Raw genomic sequence first — 19670 nt, forward strand, 5'->3', positions numbered from 1 at the left:
GATCTAATAGGACTAGGACAGAGGAGCAAACCCTGTCCCGAGCCCTCCAGAGATCATCCACCAATGCGACCAATGCCGTTTCCATGCTGTACCCCTGCCTGAAGCCCGACTGGTACAGGTCCAGATAGATAGCTTCATCCAGGTACCGGGGAAGCTCTCGTGCCACCACACTCTCAACAACCTTTGCCACAAAGAGAAGACCGGATGGTAGTTAACTAATATAGCTGGGTCCAGGGATGGCTTCTTGAGGAGGGGCCTCACCACTGCCTCTTTCAAGGTGGCGGGAAAGGTACCCTCACTCAAAGAAGCATTTATAATCCCAGCAGCAGCCTGGAGCAAGAGGCAAGTAGGCCCAGGCATACAATTGGGGAAGTGGGGCTGGACTGCAGACTCCCAGTGCCCTTGGAGCTCAAGGGTCAGGTTCCTGCTGCCCAGGACCCCAGGCAGCCCATGCTGCCATCCAGGGCTGTCCCCCATGGCCCAAGACAGTCAGTGAGGCTCCTCTGGTGGATGAATGTCTGGCACGCACTCTGGTCCCTCCTCCCACCCCCCGATGTGAGGAATGTCAAGCTGGCCATGCCTACCTTGGCCACGCCCACACAGACAACTGCAACCACCCAGCCATGCCCCCCTGCCCCCCTCAGGCAATAAACAATTCTGATCCAACTCTCAATGAAATCGAGTTTGACATCCCTGCTCTAGCTCTTGTTCAATCAGATTCATCCCTCAGGTTTCTTCAGCAGAGCTCTAGGTTCTCTTGATCCATGGTAGGATTCAAATAATTTAACAACCGGTTCATCCAGGGTCAGGTTGGCTATTTATTTATTTATTTATTTATTTATTTATTTATTTATTATTTATTTATGAGATTTATATGCTGCCCTATCTCCAGCCGGACTCAGGGCGGCTCACAACAGTAAAAAACATCTAATGAAAAAGTTAAAAATTAAATCCAAATCTCATAATTTAACAGATAAAAGTGCAATTAAGACTAACAAGTTAAAAATTAAAATCCCATCAGTCCAGGCCAGCCAAACGAAACAGCCATGTTTTCAGGTCGCGACGGAAAGAGGGGAGGTCGGGGGCCACCCGGAGCTCCAGGGGCAGTTGATTCCAAAGAGTAGGTGCACCCACAGAGAAAGCTCTCCCCCTGGGGGTCACCAGCCGACATTGTCTGGCCGACATCACCCTGAGGGGGCCCTCTCTGTGGGAATGCACCGGGTGATGGGCAGCTGTTGCTGGCTGCAGATGGATCCCCAAATAACCCGGGCCTAAGCCATATAGGGCCTTATAGGTAATCACCAGCACCTTGAATCTCACTCGGAGGGCAACTGGCAACCAGTACAAGTCGCTAGGAGAGGTATAACATGAGAGTGTCAAGATAATCCCATCACAACCCGCGCGGCCGCATTCTGCACCAGCTGAAGCCTCCGAGTGGTCTTCAAGTGCAGCCCCATGTAGAGGGCATTGCCGTAGTCAATATGGAAGGTGACAAGCGCGTGAGTAACCATGCGTAGGGCATCTAGGTCCAAATAGGGGCGCAACTGGCGCACCAGGCGAACCTGGGCGAATGCTCCCTTGGTTATGGCCATTACATGATCTTCCAAGTTTAGCCGCAAGTCCAGGAGGACACCCAAGTTGCGCGCCCTGTCTACAGGGGGCAAAACCTCATCCCCTATGACCAAAGATGGAATCTCTTGATCGGACCGAGATGCTGGTACCCACAGCCACTCGGTCTTAGTAGGGTTGAGCCAAAGCCTGTTCCTCCCCATCCAGATCTGCACCGCTTCCAGGCAATGAGACATCATGTCGAGGGCATCGCAGGGTTGGTTTGGGATGGATATAAAAAGCTGGGTATCATCAGCATACTGATGATACCTCACCCCAAAACCCTGGATGATCTCACCCAGCGGCTTCATATAGATGTTGAACAAAAGAGGAGAGAAGACCAACCCCTGGGGCACCCCACAAGTGAGGGGCCTCGGGGACGACCTCTGTCCCCCAGCCAACACCACCTGCGAACGTTCTGAGAGGTAGGAGGAGAACCACCATAAAACAGTGCCTCCCACTCCCAACCCCTAGAGGCGTCGCAGCAAGATACCATGGTCGATGGTATTGAAAGCCGCCGAGAGATCTAATAGGACCAGGACAGAGGATTAACCTCTGTCTCGGGCCCTCCAGAGATCATCCACCAGCGCGACCAATGCCGTCTCCATACTGTACCTGGGCCTGAAACCCGATTGGTACTGATCCAGGTACTCTGCTTCATCCAGGGCCAATGGGAGTTGACGTGCCACCACGCTCTCAACAACCTTCACAACAAAGCAAAGGTTGGAGACAGGACGAAAGTTGTTTAAAATAGCTGGGTCCAAAGCAGGTTTCATGAGGAGGGGCCTCACCACCGCCTCTTTCAAGGTGGTATGGAAGCTTCCCTCACCCAAGGATGCATTAATCACTGCCTGGATCCAGCCTCGTGTAACCTCCCGAGCCGAATAAACGAGCCAGGAGGGACACGGGTCCAATACTGTTGTTGGAAGCATGGACCATCCCATGGGAGGCATGGCCCATCCTGAGCCTCCTGCGAGAAGCCAACCTGACCCTGGGCGAACTGGTTGTTAAATCCCTGCACCCCACTATCAAAGGGTTCTGGGCACTGCACTGCAATGGAGGAAAGGGAAATGGAGCAGCCAGCACAAGGGGAGGAGGAGGAGCAGTGAAAGAGGCCTCCTTCCCTCACTCTGGGTGTTCCCTTTCCTGTTTCTCCATTGCAGCCCAGGGCCACGGAGCTTGCCCCACCCACCACCACCCAGATGCCCTCGCTTCTCTGAAGCGTTTCTTTGCCTACCTGATTTCCAGCTCTGTCGCATTTCTCTCTTGCGTTTCTCACCATTGTGTGCAGAGAAACAAGTTTGTGGGACTAAAAAAAATTACTCAATCAATTCCAACTTCATGAGAGCTTTTTTCATGAGAAGATGGAATTGATTTATTGAACTTTTGTTTTCTTTAATCCCACACACTATTGTTTCCCTGCACACAATGGTGAGAAACGTGACGGAGCTGGAAATCAAGTAGGCAAAGCAATGTTTCGGGGAAGTGAGGGCATCTGGGCGGTGGTGAGGCAAGTTCTTCGGCCCACAAAAACCTCGTCTTTGGCGTCCGACCCCGCAAAGCAGAGAAAGAGTTTCCAGGAAGAAGCCAGTCAGGCTGGGAGTTGCAAATTCTTTCTCCCCTGCCCCAGTCCTCCTCACCTGCCACCCCCAAATTGCATCAGTAAAGGTGGCTGGTGGCTAAGTGAGGGTCAGGAAGCTCTGCCATGCTCAGTGAGGGGGGAAGAAAGGGCAAGAGGAGCCTTGTCTCACTGCATGTGACTCACTGAAAGGAAGCGGCAGTCTGACCACTTCCCTTCCTCACCCTCTCCAATGCTGGAAGCCAACTGTCAGCAACAGGCCCAGCTGCCCATTTATCCCTCTCACTCTTTGCATTTCTGGGCTCACCCAGTGCCACAGTCCACCATGCAGGCCTGGAAGGGCGCACCTATGACATGATGATGGGCAGCAGCAGCAGTGGCTGGGCATGCTCGGATAAATGATCTATAAACTCATGCAGGGGATGTAGAGCATGCCCAGGAAGCAGATGCAGGCCAAGAGGGCAGCCTTACTCAGGTGCAGCAATGGTGGCAGCTCTGGAGACATCTGTGGGGGAGGAGGAGAAGGAGGAGGAGGGGTGCTGAGATTGGCCCATGGAGAGAGGGAGGGCTCACCTGCAAGCCACCACCCATGAAGAGGCTGCCCAAGTAGCCACTCAGCCTCCTTGCAGAGATGGGAAGCATAAATGAATCTCAAAGTCATCAGGCCATGATCTGACCAGGACAAACGGGAACAGGATAGCTCCCCCTCAGATCCCATTGGAAGTGGCCAAGGCTCAGAAGGACCATGCAGCAGAGCCTGGGGTATAATCCTCAGTTCCCTTTGGAACCCCATTAGTCACTAAGAGTGGACTGGTCAAAGAGATCCAGCCTCCCTGCAGAGAGGGGCAGCATAAAAGAATCTCAAAGTCATCAGGCCATGATCTGGCCAGGGCAAAGATGACAAGGACAGCTCCTCCTCAGATCAGGTTGGAAGTGGTCAGTTTTGAGCTGAGCCAAGAATGATGGTGGCCATGTTGAGATGCCTCTAAGGCCTGCCCCAGGGATGGCAAATGGACATCGCTCAAGACCATAAGGTCTGGGGACCCCACAGTCAACTGAGAAATGCCCTCCAGAGGCTCAGACAGGGAGGTTGCCCTGCAGCAGGAAGGCTGGTACAATGGCAATGATTCCTACTGGTTCAGTAGGAAAAGAATTTCAGACCTGGCAATTTGGGGAGCAGCACCCCAAAAGACCCAAAGAGACACCCAGATGACAATTGCTACCCTTAGGCTACAGCAACAGAAGTTTGCAAGTCTTGCCAAAAAAAATTGCAGTTAATATCCTGAGATACTTCCTCAAACTCCATTTCTGCCTCGTGCCATTTTTGGCAAGTAGCACTCCTATGATCTGACCCAACTAGGGCATCAGCCAAAATCCATCTTGTGTGCAGGGGTCACTTTCATGTATGTCAACTACACAACTTCCCCATGACTCCACCTGCTCTGGGAATTACGAGACACAAAGATGTTTTTCATTCTGCTGCATGAAGAGAAGCTGTTGCTAAGGGGATAGGACACTGGCTCTTCCTTGCAATTATCAGAAGAACAGTCATTCTTCATGCATCCCCTGTGGATTTCAGACACAAAGATCTTCCAGGATAAAACCTGCTTTAAAAATATCTCTGAGTTCTCCAGCTGGGGGGAGGAGGCAGAATGTGTCACCTTAGCCTGCCTTGCAGAGAGCTCACTCCTGGGTTTGAAGAGACTCACATGCCTTTGTTTCCTCTTTGGTCACAGCCCAAACACAGGTAAAAAGAAGCATTTTTGATATAAATTTCTCTTGATGCCATCCAGGTGGCACAGGTGGTGTCTGCTCTGCTAAAGTTCCAGTGAGATTTCAAGAGCAACCTTCATATCAGTTTCTGCATAAACCTCGATTTCTGTCCTAGGAGGGAAGGTGATAAGAATGACCAGGCAGGAGTCATGCAACTGTTGATCCTGATGCTCTTCTGGCTCCTGGCTCCAACTACAGCAAAGAGGCTGCAAACCATCTGTGAGCTCAGAGATTATATCGATTTAGATGGAATCTTCTACAGGCCTGGTGATCTCATTATTGGTGGGAATTTGCCCTTCGGAGACATGTACCCATCTGATTTCCAAGACTTTAATAAAGTGAATCATAATCCCGCTATTAGGTAAGTTTCAGCTGGATGTGAAACATGCAGATAATTATTCTCTTTGCTTGACATTCAGGGCCTTTTTTCCAAAAAAAATACTTCTACTATTTGTACTGTCCTGGTGTAGTTCACATTTTGTGCTTTTCTCCATAAAGTAGCAAGCTCTTCAAATAGGTTGGAATTCTCAATCACTTCACCAGGAAGATGATAAACAACAAAAATAAAGAAGGAAGCTGTGCTGTCTTAATGAATTAGTCAAATTATTATATTTATCTCACCAGTAAATTCTGGTAGAAAATACAAATAAAAACTCAGCACTCTTCAAGTGTTCAGGAGTTACAAAGATTCCTCTCAGTGCTGGAATCAGCATTTCTCATGAATAATGGCCTTCAGTAAATCTCTGAGGTGACCTCGCTGTAGTTCTGTGCTCATCAATCTTTACCACACCTGAAGAAGCTGCTCAAGGACAGACCTTAAATAATTACATTACAAAAGGAGCAGTTGGAAAGGATTACAGCCACTGCAGCAGAGTGAATATGGCAGGGATGATAGAGAGTATAAAACAGTCCATAATACCTATGGAAAGGGTTGTCTCCTTTCTCACAAAGTCATCCAAGTTTAGCCAAGGAAAATCCTTTGAAAGAAACCCAACCCCAATGAAATTTGGGAGTTTCGGCCCCCAAAATTCCCCCCAAACAGTAAAGCAAGTTCTACAGCCAGGCACAAGATTTCCTGTAATATTTGCCAATGTTTTGCTCACTACAGACCCATCACCAGTTACTACCAGCAGTTCTTTGCACTGATGTTTGCTGTCTCTGAGGTCAATAAGGATTTTCTTCTGCTCCCCAACATCACCCTTGGCTTCCACATCTATGCACATTTCCAGACTGGGGTACTTATTTCCTTAAACAGCCTCTCCATGCTCTCCTCACAACACCATGTGGTTCCAGGTTACAAATGTGACCAGCAGGACACTCTGCTCTCCGTCATTGGTGATCTGAGTGCCATATTCTCAAGGCAGATGGCCTCCATCTTCAGCATCTTCAAGGTCCCACAGGTAAGAGAGCTCCACTGGATACAATATGGATAATTCAAAGATGAAAACACACACATAAGCCAAGAGGAAATTAAAGGTAGTTTGGGGGAGGCACATCATGAGCCTCTGACTCTCTGTTTATTCTTCATAAAATGGTAGCCATCATTTTAGTGACATTTATTTCCTGTATCAGGTTGTTGGGTTCTTCTCTTGTCTTCTGACATATAACAATCAGTCAAGATGTGTAAGTGGTGGCTCTCCCTAAGAAGGGAAGGAGATGAAGCTTGCCAGGTTGACTGATGGAGCAAAATCCACACAATGGTGACTCCTAAAGTTGCCCTAAGACTTTACTTTGTCTTTGAAAGATGAATCTCATTGTTTTTCAGCTCGGTGTTGGCTTTGAGTTCTCTCAGGAAGAGAGAAGGTTTTATCCTTCCTTCTTCTGGATTAATCCCAAGGAATCTCCTCAGTATGTGGGTTTAGTGCAGCTGCTCCTTTATTTCCAGTGGAACTGGGTTGGTCTTATGGCCCCTCAAGATGACAGGGGAGAACGTTTCATTTCAATTCTGACGCCAATGCTCCAGGAGAAGGAGATCTGCCTGGTGTTCACTGAAAGTTTAAAAATAGATGATCTTCAGATTAGAATAGAGAAAATGCTTCTCAAGTTACAGACTTGGATAAAAACTGAAGTGATTATTCTGTTTGGAAACTATGGTTGTACTTACACTGTACAGTTACTTTTAGCTTGCCATGAAACGTTGAGCAACAGAACCTTGCAGAATGTTTGGATCTTAACTTCCCATTGGAAACTTAGTCTGGAGGAATCTGAAAAAACATTTCTAAAGCCTTTCCATGGAATCCTGCATTTCAGGGACCACACCCGGGATGTTTCAGAATTCAGCCATTTCCTCCTGTCTTTAGACCCCTTGAGCCCCCAAGGAGATGTCTTTCCCCCAGAACTGTGGGAATCTGTCTTTCATTGCACACTCCACAAACCAGGCAAGATCCCTCCAAAGGGGGGAAAACAATGTACAGGAAAGGAGAATTTGCAGAATCTGCCAGATTACGTTTTTGAAATAAGCATGACAGGTGAAAGTTACAATATCTACAATGCCATTTTTGCTGTGGCACACGCTTTACATGCAATGTATGGATCCAGAGCCCGACCGACCATGATGAGGCTTGGAAAGAGGATCTCCAATGTCCAGTCATGGCAGGTAATTTCTGTGGCTTCCTTAGAAAGGAAAACATATTAAAAGCAATTATTAGAAAGATATGAAATAAGAATAATGTTTTGTTGGAAGAGTTTAGAGGAGGGGGGGGAAGAGATTCATAAGATCCATAGAAGAAAGACCTTCGTAAAGTCCTGAAAGGCTTCAATGGTTGCCAGAGTTTCAGGAGGGAACCATGACAGGGAGTAGATGTCAGCTGAGAGCAAAAGAACAATCTGGCTGTGTTTGAGAAAGAAGCTTCCAGAAGTCAGTAGAAGTCCTAGTTGGCATATTTGCAGAGCACCCTCCGTTTCCCTCAGCTTGGAACCCAAATCCAACTTGTAGAAAGACACTCAATTTTTTTTTAACTTTGATTTATGTTTCTATCAGTTAACATCCTATTTGACCCCACCCAATTTGTCCAGTTTTCCATTTATTGTACTGCTCAGGTTGTAGTGTGAATGCAGCAAAACTTGATTCACCTGAACACATAAAGCAGGACTCAAAATAGTCTTAATGGGTTGTTTGTCTCAAACACATCAGACTTTTCTGCATTAATGGATAGACATTGAACTTCTCTGAACAGTGAAGAGAAAAACCAGGGCAAGCCTTTCCCTTTCCTTGATGCCCATTTCATCAGACATTGTTCTTGCTCTGTTCAATTCTCAGGCAGAGAAAATCAGAGGAATTGTACTCTGTTCTCATACGAATTATTTCATTGTTGCTAAGGTGAATTTATCGGTTGCAAGACCCCAGGACAAAGTAAATATTTAAAACTACATGTAATCAAGTATTACAGGAGGAAAACCATATACGACCTCGTAGACAACCCTCACTCTGTCAAGGACCTTGGAGTACTCATCTCAAATGATCTAAGTGCCAGAGCTCACTGTAACAACATTGCCAAAAAAGCATTATGAGTTGTTAATCTAATCTTGCAAAGCTTCATTTCTGGTAATATTATACTGCAAACTAAGGCATACAAAACCTTTGCTAGACCAATTCTTGAATACAGCTCATCTGCCTGGACTCCGCACTGTATTTCAGACATTAATACAATTGAGCGAGTCCAGAGATATTTCACGAGAAGAGTCCTCCACTACTTTATGCTACCAGGCTCGAAATCTTGGGATTAGACAATTTAGAACTACGCCACCTTTGGTCTGACCTACAATGCTACAATGTCCTACCTGTCAATGACTACTTCAGCTTCAACCACAATAATACATGAGCAAACAATAGATACAAACTCAAGGTAAACCGCTCCAAACTCGATTGCAGAAAATACGACTTCAGCAACAGAGTGCTCAATGCCTGGAATGCTCTACCTGACTCTGTGGTTTCTTCCCCAAACCCCCAAAACTTTAACCTTAGATTTTCTACTGTTGACCTCACCCCATTCCCAAGACGTCTGTAAGTGGCGTGCATAAGCATACCAACAAGCCTAATGTCCTGTCCTAATATTCCTTTTTATTTAATCTTTTCATGTATCCAAATTCTGTTTATACTTTTACCTGTTATCTTATATATGATTGACAAATAAATAAATTTAATTAATTAATTAATTAAAAAATATGATTAATTTTGGAATGTGGCACTAAAATCTTTCAGTGTACTTATTCTGATAAAGCTTGATTTGAAGAAACCATGATACAAAGGACCAAAGGAAAACCATTTGTAGTTTCAGAGTTAAATATTTGGTGTTACTGCAGATTCCTCAGTTCTCCACCAAGAAAACTCCTCTAGCTTTTCAGACATGAACTCATCTTCTCAAGATGGTCACCATGTTCTGATAGAAGCCATAACCATAGCTCTACCCCCAATACTCCTATTTCTGAAGGTCTCCTTTCTTTCAGATTCTTCCCTATTTGAGGAATGTGCAGTTCAACAACAGTGCTGGAGAGGAAGTCTCCTTCTCAGAAGATGGACTGGGATCTGCTCGTTATGATCTTCTTAACTGGGTTTTCCTCCCCAATCAATCTTTTCTCCCCAAGAAGGTTGGGCAAGTAAATCCTGAGGCTCCCCCAGGACAAGATTTCACATTAAATCTGATGGAATCGTCTGGGGCACAAAGGTGAGCTGCAAGGAAATGTTGTAAATTGAAGGAAAGATTCATTCTCTTCTTGAGATGTACAACATCTTTCTAACTGGAAAAATAATCAATTGAGTCAGAAATCTTGGCAGTCATTTGGTGTAAAATCAGCTTTGCATGTAACACATTTGATGCCTGATTTGTGTCATTCCACAAAGGGTTAGCCTTGGGAACAATGCTTGAAATGCTGCAGGATGCAATTACAGCAAGCAACAGTGATTTCCATGGACCATTGATGCTCAGTAGTATCCTCATGGTTCTTTTTTTAGAAATGCTGTAGTTCAGTCACAAGCCTTCCTCTACAGGCTGAGATCCCAGTTCCAATCTCCAACATCTGATGGTAGGTTGGGAGTGCCAATGGCCTGAATCCCCCAGCAGCTGTTCCTGGTTTTTGATAGATGGTGGCAATCTATTTCCTAAGAAGAGAATCTGAAAATAGAAGTAGGAATAAAAAAGGGAAATAGGAATGAGGGAAAGAATGAATGCAGCAAGTTCATTGCTTAGGTAATTTGAAATATTTCTCTTTCAGACCATCCCCTTTGCCAGATGTGGCAGAAAGAGGTGCCATGCAGGAGAGAGGAGAAGAGTTCCAGAGGGCAAGCCAGTTTGCTGCTACCAGTGTGACCCTTGTCCAGAAGGGACCATTTCTAATCAGACAGGTAGAGCAAACTTCAAAAGTAGATCTTCCAAGATCAAAGAAGACATTCATTAAATCTATTTTCTTTATTGTGATCATTTTTGATATGATTGGCATGCACTCATATTTTTCACTAGAACTTTTCAGTTGATGGATCTAAATTGCCCTGGCCACAGAAGTCGCCTTTCCCAATCCTCAGCAGTTCCATGCAGGATAGTTTTAGGGCAGAATTTATGAATCTCCAAAATGCATTTCAACTCCTCCTGTAATATCTGATTGTGAAACCCAAATTCTAATCGTTTCCTGAGGAAGTGGGGTTTTCAGTCCAAGCTTTAATTCTTATTACTTAGGGCATGCTTCATCCATCTATACTATCAAACTCTGAGGAAATAGACCTGCCAGAGAAAGAGGAGATATATCTATCTGTATCTCTTTGATAGAGTAGGAGCGATCAAGTAAGTTTGAATGAACACTTTTGAAGCACAAAGCAGAGAGGTTAAGGCAAGGATAATGTACACATAAACAAAACAGCAACATTCCCTGGATAACAGGTCTATCGATCTTCTGTGTGTTCCATTATAAAGAAGGGGAGAAAACAGGCAGCAATCTCAAACTGAAAGCCACATTACTCGTAGAATTGCATAGTGAATGGATAGCTAGAACTGAACTAATCCTCGTCACTGGCTAATCTATCCTAGAACCATTATAAATGCAGCATGATTTCCTTGAATGAATGAATTCTTAAACAAAGATTCTTGATTTCAGATGCTGCTCACTGTGAACCCTGCCCAGAAGACCAATATCCCAACAAGGACAAGGACCAATGCATTGCCAAGAAGATCCACTTTCTTGCCTATCAAGACACCCTGGGATACACTTTAGTTTCTCTCACTCTTTTTCTCTCTGTGAGCACATCTGCAGTCCTGGTGATTTTCTATAAACATCATGACACACCAATTGTTAAAGCCAACAATAGAGAACTCACCTACATCCTCCTGGTCTCCCTCCTGCTCTGCTTTCTCTGCTCCTTCCTCTTCATTGGTCAACCAGGGAAGGTCACCTGTCTTATACGACAATCTGCCTTTGCCATTCTCTTTTCCCTGGCAGTTTCCTCTGTGTTGGCAAAAACTGTGATGGTGGTTCTGGCCTTCATGGCCACCAAGCCAGGGAACAGGTCAAGGAAACTCTTAGGAAAACCACTGACTAACTCCATTGTCTTAGCTTGTCCCCTGGTCCAGGCAGTCCTTTGTGCCACCTGGCTTGGAACCTCTCCTCCATTTCTCAACCTGGACTTCCACTCCTTGTTTGGAGAGACCATCTTAGAATGTAAGGAAGGTTCAGCTTTAATGTTTTACGTGGTCCTCACCTATCTAGCTTTTTTGGCCCTTGTCAGTTTCACAGTGGCATTTCTAGCTAGGAAATTGCCTGATAGTTTTAATGAAGCCAAGTTCATTACTTTTAGCATGCTGGTCTTTTGCAGTGTCTGGGTCTCCTTCCTCCCCACCTACCTGAGCACCAAAGGAAAATCCATGGTGGCCATGGAGATCTTCTCCATTTTGGCCTCTGGGGCTGCTCTCTTGGCCTGTATTTTTGTCCCCAAATGCTACATTATTCTGCTGAGGCCCGATCTGAATTGTAGAGAAAATATAGTAAGAAACAAGAATGTCTAACTAATGCTGGGATCTGCTTTTTATATTTATATTTCTCTTTGTGGCATGTTTAGAATATGATGATTTCTAAAAAAAAAAATAATGTCTTCAAAGAGGAATTTCTCCATTAAAAAAATCCTTATCAAATGCCACAATTGGTTAGAATTTACCTGTGGTCAACAGCAATCACCCAGCCTTTTGTTTATCATGCCTTCAAAATATCCTCGTGTTGTCCAGTGCCTAATGTTGATGGAAAACTGGTTATTAAAGATGTATTCATTATTTCAAGGAGGACATTTTCTCATTCCATTCTTTTTAATTTAATTATTCTTTAAAATAGTATTTTAAAGAGTTGGAATCAGTGCTTTTAGGCCTATATGGTTGTTTCCTTAGACATCTGAGGCTATATAGAGTTTTCTACCAGTATTCAGTTATTTTTAATAACATCTCCCTTTCCATAAAATGGCCTCTCATGTGGGAAATAGAAACAATGGAGGAATGTGTGCTAACTGGCCCATAAAATAGCAATTCTCTAGCTTTCAATAAGCTTTATCAACATTTCTATGGCAACGTAACTGATATACTTTTTTATTAAGAGAATATTTCTCTGTTGAAGATAGTAACAGTAGAAGAGTGGCAACATAATTGATAGTTTGTTAATTATGAATAGGTATGATTATACCATCTTATGCATAAATCATTTTCTCCTTCTTTCTCAAATGTATAAATATGAGTGCAATCTTTGGTCTTCAAGAGTTCCTCCCACTATTTTCTGGAGAAAATTTACCCTGGGCACACTCTTAACAAGCAATACTGCTGTGAGAATTGATTATTGATTTTTGGTCCTGCATTTGGAGCCTGAAGTTGTAATAGCTACATCAACATGACAGATAGTGCTTGTTTAGCAACAATGATGAAATAGTAACTTTGCAACCAGAGACAATGACTGAACCATCCAAGGACAGAGGCATGGGAATAGAATGCAAAGGGCCACCAAATAAGCATCAAACTTTAGAACTATTACCAAAACAACTAATTTTAACCTCATTGGACACTAACAAGATGACATATGGGACATATGGTAGTAGGGGAAATTACATGGTTTATACAGAAATCTTCAGATCTGGCTTTGCTTACGCAGTAACCACTTGACTTTTAGTAAAAATATACCCAACTCTACAGATAGAGTCAAGGATTTTTCTTTCCTAAATGTCTAAGCTGGGACAGGCCTGACATTCTGTCCACCAGCAAGGCCAGCAAAGGCATTATGCAACCGGTGGTCCCAACTGGAGAGCCATAGATGATGCTTCCTAAATTAAAGGCTCTGTCACTCCAGGAGAGATTGAATTTTTCCCCCTCCGAGATAGTTGTACAGAGAGCACAGTCCTGCCTTGCATTGACAGCAGGCTACAGCTTGTGGGTCCCTCTTTGCACACTGCACACCTCAGGCCATGGAATTGATCAGCAAACCGAAGCACTGAATTGGCTGCTGAATGGTGAGAACAGAAGCTGTCTGGCCCATGTGCTCACCCTTTCCATTGAACCAAAGTGGGGCAGCTCAAAGGGAGTCAAAAAGCCATCATGATCACTCCTGCCACAGCCTGGGGTATCCAGTTTGCAAAGAGGGGAGCATCAACCATTGCAGCTAGGGAGGGGTGAATGCCATGGGTCAGCTGGGGTGAGGGGGCTGGGATGAAGTGGCTGTAGCCAATTGTCCCAGACTACACATTGACCATGTTCATAGGTTTAATATGCATAAATAAATGATGTTCTTCATCAATGTTGGGACAGATTCACTTAGCAAGCACTTCCAGCATGATTTTGGGAGCAGCCACCAGTGGCCTCATTCAGTTGTGGTCCCTTGGAATATGGTGGCCCCTTCTGTCATTGCACCATGTGGCCTTGTGACAAAGTGATTCGTTCTGCTTCCCTCTTGCTGTTTGTGCAGCATTGCAGAAAACTCTGGAGCTCCAGCGAAGGTGAAGTTTCAGGTGGGGGTCAACAACGGTGATTTCATTTATTTATTTTATTTTCCGAGTGCAGCACATCTTACAATAAAAGGAGAAAATGTGCTATTTAAAATTGGCCTATTGATCTAAATAAAAAATAAATAAAAAACTATACAATAAATATAAAAATTAAACACAGAAGGAATTTAAAATCTTATGTGACATTATACAGGCTGTCCTCGACAGTTCATTCAGTGACTGTTCAAAGTTACAAAGGCAATGAAAAAAGTGATTTAGGATTGTTTTTCACACTTACGACCATCGCAGGATTCCCATGGGCACGTGGTCAAAATTTGGGCCCTTGGCAACTGACTCGTATTTATGACAGTTGCAGTGTCCTGGGGTCACGTGATCCCCTTTACTGACCTTCTGACAAGCCAAGTCAATGGAGAAGCCAGATTCACCTAAGAACCATGTCATTAATTCACTTAAGAGCTACCATTTAATGAACTCTTAATGAAGGCAAGAATGCCAGCTGTGGAGAGTTGAGAGATTAGACTTTAAGCGTGTTTTGGAACTTTTTTTTTCATATTGGAACGTAACTTTTTATTTTACTTTCTTTTTCTTTTCTGGGTTGTTTGGTTTTGCTTTGAGAACTCTACAAAAAGGTCTTTAGGTTTGTCTTTTTATTTTTTACTTTTGTCCTTTTTTGGTTGGAGATTTTTTTATGGAATTCAATAGAACTGGTTTTCATGCTTATACTTCTATAAATTATCTAATATGTACTCAACAAATAATAAATAATAAACAATAAATAAATAAATATTTCAAAGAGGATGCCACGGAGGACTTTCAATGTGATAACCCAAACCTTGAGTTCGACACGGATGCAAAGCAGAAACCAATGCAGCTTTTAAAACAGGGCTATTACATGGGCCATACTAGGTGTAGATAAAATTGTCCACCCTGCGTCATTCAGCACCAGCTGCAGCTTCCAACTGCTCTTCAAAGGTAGCCCTATGTAGAGCCCATTGTGTGAATTCCAATGCAAGAGGACCAGGGCATGAGTGACTGAGCATACAGAATTACAGTCCAGGAAAAGGTCCAACTGGCACACTGTAAGAAGTTATGCATCCCCAAGAAGCAGCTGGGACTCCCCTCCCCACTCTGCCCCACCCAAACCCGGCTCCAGAGCTGACCCACACACCCTGCATTCATGTATTTCGGGATCCCCGCTTTGCTTCCTGCCTCGCCTTGCAGCAATGGCACCACCAGCAGCAGCCCACTCCAGCAGCAGCAGCAGCCAGGATCAGGAGGCAAGCAGGCTGAGGCATCCCCTCAGGGAAGTGGGGCTGGGCAGTAGAGTCTTGGTGCCCTGGGAACTCAAGCTGCCCAGGGCCCCAGGAAGCTCATGCTACCATCCAGGGCCTGCCCGTGTGACCTAAGAGGCTTGGTGAGGCTCCTCCAGTGGATCAGGGCCTGAAGCCCACCCTGGTCCCACCCCCTACATGAGGGACATTGAGCTGGCCATGCCCACACTGGCCATGCCCACACAGCAGCTGCAACCACCCAGTTACCACCACTCCGGCCCCCCAAGGGCAACAACACTCCTGATGTGACCCTCAATGAAATGGAGTTTGATACCCCTGCTCCAGCTCATGTTCAGTCAGCTTCATCCCTCCTATTCCTTCAGCAGAGCTCTGGATGTCTCTTCACCCTTTTCAGCTCCCTCAATTGAATCATGGGGCATGTTGGGAACAATGGACAAAGAGAGGTTGCATGCGAGTGATCCTATCCAAAATCTCAGTAGCTTTCCTATTCCAGGTAGTGGCCAAGGCCTCAGAAGGATCACGCAGCAGAACCTCAGGTATAATCCTCAGTTCCCTTTGGAATCCCATCAGTCACTAAGACTGGACTGGTCAAAGAGATCCGGCCTCCCTGCAGAGAGGAGCAGCATAAAAGAATCTCAAAGACATCAGGCCATGATCTGGCCAGGACAGCTCTTCCTCAGATCAGATTGGAAGTGGTCAGTTTTGAGTTGAGCCAAGAATGATGGTGGCCATGTTGAAATGCTTCTAAGGCCAGCCCCAGGGATGGTAAATGGACCTCTCTCAAGACCATAAGTCTGGGGAACCCCACAGTCAACTGTGAAATGTCCCCCAGAGACTCAGACACAGAGGTTGCTGTGCCGCAGGAAGTCTGCTACAATGGTAAGGATCCCAACTGGTCCTGTGAATGAATCCTCAAGAAAAGAGTTTCAGACCTGGCAATTTGGGGAGCAGCACCCCAAAAGACCGAAACAGACACCCAGATGACAACTGCTACCCTTAGGGTACAACAACAGAAATTTGCAAGTCTAGTCAAAAAAATTGCAGTTAATATCCTGAGATACTTCCTCAAATTACTGTATTTTTTCTGACTATAAAACAAATCAGTGTGTAAGATGCACCAAAGATTTTGAAGAGGTAAGTAAGTAAAACAGGTTTTTGCCCTCCCCAGTCCCCAGGAGCACTCTGCAGCCTCCCAAACCCTCTGCGCACCCTGTTTTTGTGAAAAACGGGCCCATTTCTCACAAAAATGGGATGGGCAGGGCCTGGGGAGGGCAAAAATGACCGTATTCAGTGTATAAGAGGCACCAACATTATCACCCTCTTTTAGGGGGGTAAAAGTGTGTCTTACACTCCAAAAAATAAGGTACATTTCTGCCTTGTGCCACTATTCCCAAGTAGCCCTCCTATTATCTGACCAAACTAGGGCAAAATCCAAAATCCATCTTGTGTGCAAGGGGCACTTTCACGTAGGTCAACTAGACAAGTTCGCCATGACTCCATCTGCTCTGTGAATTACAAGAAGAGACACAAACATGTTTTCCATTCTGCTGCATGAGGACAATCTGTTGCTAAGGGGATAGGACACTGGCTCTTCCCTGCAATTATCAGAAGAACAGTGATTTTTCTTGTGTCCCCTGTGGATTTCCAGACACAAAGACCTTCCAGGATAAAACCTGCTTTAAAAAATATCTCTGAGTTCATCAGATGGGGGGCAGAAATGTCACCTTAGCCTGCTTTGGAAAGAGCACACTCCTGGGTTGGAAGAGACTTGCCTTTGTTTCTTCTATGGTCACAGCCCAAAGACAGGTAAGAGGAAGCATTGTTTCTTCAAATTTGTCCTGGTGCCATCCAAGTGGCACAGGTGGTGTCTGATCTGCTAAAGTTCCAGTGAGATTTCAGGAGCAACCTTCAATTCAGTTTCTGCATAAACCTTGATTTCTGTCCTAGGAGGGAAGGTGGTAAGAATGACCAGACAAGAGTCATGCTACTTCTGATGCTTCTGCTGCTCTTCTGGCTCCTGGCTCCAACTACAGCAAAGAAGCTGCAAACCATCTGTGTGCTCAGGGATTATATCCAGTTAGAGGAAAGTAACTACAGGCCTGGTGATCTCATTATTGGTGGGAATTTGCCCTTGCGAATCATTTTCAAGTCTTCTGGCCTAGATTTTAATACAGTGAATCTTCCATTACGAAATGTGTAAGTTTCAGCCTTAGGAGAAACATGCAGATAAATGTTCTCTTTGCTTAAAATTCTGGGACTCCTTTCAGAAATACTTCTAGTGTTTTGAACGGTCCTGGTGTAGTGCGCATTTTGTGCTTCTCTCAGTAAATTAGCAACCTCTTCAAATAGGCTGGAATTCTCAATCTCTTCATCAGGAAGATGATAAACAATAAAATGAAGAGGGAAGCTATGCTGGCCTAGTGAAGAAGTCAAATTATAATATTAATCAGAACAGAAGCTTCTGGTAGAAAATTCAAATAAAAGCTCAACACTCTTCAAGTGTTCAGGGGTTACAAAAATCCCTCTCAGTTTTGGAATCAACATTGCTCATGAATAATGGCCTTCAGTAAAGCTATGAGGTGACTCCCACTGTAGTCCTGTGCTCAGCAATCCTTACCACACCTGAAGAAGCTGCTCCAAGAGGGACCTTAAATAATGATGGTGAAAGGGGAGCAGTTGGAAAGGATTACAGCCACTAAAGCAAAGTGAATATGGAAGGAATCGATAGAGAGTATAAAACAGTCCATGGTATCTATGGAAAAGCTTGTCTCCTTTCTCACAATGTCATCCAAGTTTAGTCAAGGGAAATCCTTTGAAAAAAAAGCCCAACACAATGAAATTTGGGAGTTTCTCCCACCATAAATCCCCCCAAACAGTGAAGCAAATTCTACAGCCAAGCACAAACTTTCCTGTAATGTTCACCAATGTTTTTGTCACTACAGTCTCGTACCCAGTAACTACCAGCAGTTCCTTGCATTGATGTTTGCTGTCTCTGAGGTCAATAAGGATTTTCTTCTGCTCCCCAACATCACCCTTGGCTTCCACATCTACCGCCATTTCCAGAGGGAGGAGATTATTTCCTTAAACAGCCTCTCCATGCTCTCCTCACGAGGCCAAGTGGTTCCAGGGTACAAATGTGACCTGCAGGACACTCTGCTGTCTGTCATTGGTGGTCTCAGTGCCAAGACTTCAATGGAGATGGCCTCCATCTTCAGCATCTTTAAGGTCCCACAGGTAAGAGAGCTCTCTTGGATAGAGTATGGAACAGACAAAGATCAGAAGCACAGACAGAAGCCAAAAATAAAACTAAAAGTATTTTTTGTTGGGGTGGGGAATATAATGACCTTGTGACTCTTAGTTTATTTTTCATTAAAAAGTAGCCATCATTTTAGTGCCATTTATTCTCTGTATCAGGTTGTTGGTTTCTTCTCTTGTCTTCTGATGTACCACAACTAATAAAAATGGCTAAGAAGGGAAGAAGATGAAGTTTGCCAGTCAAAGTGAGTCAGCCTGTCTATGAGGGCCATCACCCAGACAATGGTAACTACTAAAATCAACATAAAATTTACTATGTCTTTGAAAAAATAATCTCACTTTCTCCAGCTCGGTGTTGGCTTTGAGTTCTCCCAGGGAGAGAGAAGAGTTTATCCTTCCTTCTTCCGGATTAATCCCAAGGAATCTCCTCAATATGTGTGTTTAGTCCAGCTTCTCCTGTATTTCCAGTGGAACTGGGTTGGGCTTTTTGTCCCTGAAGATGAGAGGGGAGAACTTTTCATCTCAACTCTGATACCAATGCTCCAGGAGAAGGAGATCTGCGTGGCCTTCACTCTAATGCTGGAATTGGATAATATTCAAATCAATCACAATAAGTTTATTCTTAATTTCCTTACCTTGTCTAAAACAGAAGTGTTTATTCTGTTTGCAGACTCAGTTGTTACTCTCACTATAATAGGGGTGATGTATTCTTTTGAAAACCAGAGGAAAGTATCATTGAGGAAAGTTTATATCTTCACTTCCCATTGGAAACTTGGCATGGAAGAATCTGAATACACATTGCAATATGTAAAGCTTCATCATGGGGTCTTGCACTTTAGGGACCACTCCGGGGATGTCTCAGAATTCAGCCACTTCCTCCTGTCTTTAGACCCCTTGAACCCCCAAGGAGATGTATTTCTCCCTCAATGGTGGGAAAAGGTCTTTGGCTGCAAGATCCATAAATCGGGAAAGATCCCTCCAAAGGGGGAAAAACAATGTACAGGAAAGGAGAATCTGCAGAATCTGCAAAATTACATTTTTGAAACGAGAATGACAGGTGACAGTTACCATATCTACAATGCTGTTTATGCTCTGGCATACGCTTTACATACAATGTATGGATCAAGAGTTGGACCATCCATGATGAGGCTTGGAAAGAGGATCTCAAATGTCCACTCATGGAAGGTAATTTCTGGGTCTTTTGACT

General features: G+C 44.5%; 1 protein-coding gene across 1 annotated transcript; it reads left to right on the forward strand.

Annotated features, from left to right (window-relative positions):
• Positions 1-3036: 3036 nt before the first annotated feature.
• Positions 3037-11907, forward strand: LOC139312850 (vomeronasal type-2 receptor 26-like; the record flags this gene model as incomplete). The annotated part of the gene is made up of 5 exons (XM_070937998.1): positions 3037-3068; positions 5076-5321; positions 6069-6360; positions 10241-10301; positions 11045-11907. Coding segments are annotated over exons 1-5 (1494 nt in total), but the record flags the coding sequence as incomplete, so codon positions are not given.
• Between the last annotated feature and the right edge of the window lie 7763 nt (positions 11908-19670).

Source organism: Pituophis catenifer, unplaced genomic scaffold (assembly GCF_029215685.1).
Source record: "Pituophis catenifer annectens isolate HBS135680 unplaced genomic scaffold, rPitCat1.0.hap2 SCAF_1, whole genome shotgun sequence".
In the NCBI taxonomy this organism is placed as follows: domain Eukaryota; kingdom Metazoa; phylum Chordata; class Lepidosauria; order Squamata; family Colubridae; genus Pituophis; species Pituophis catenifer.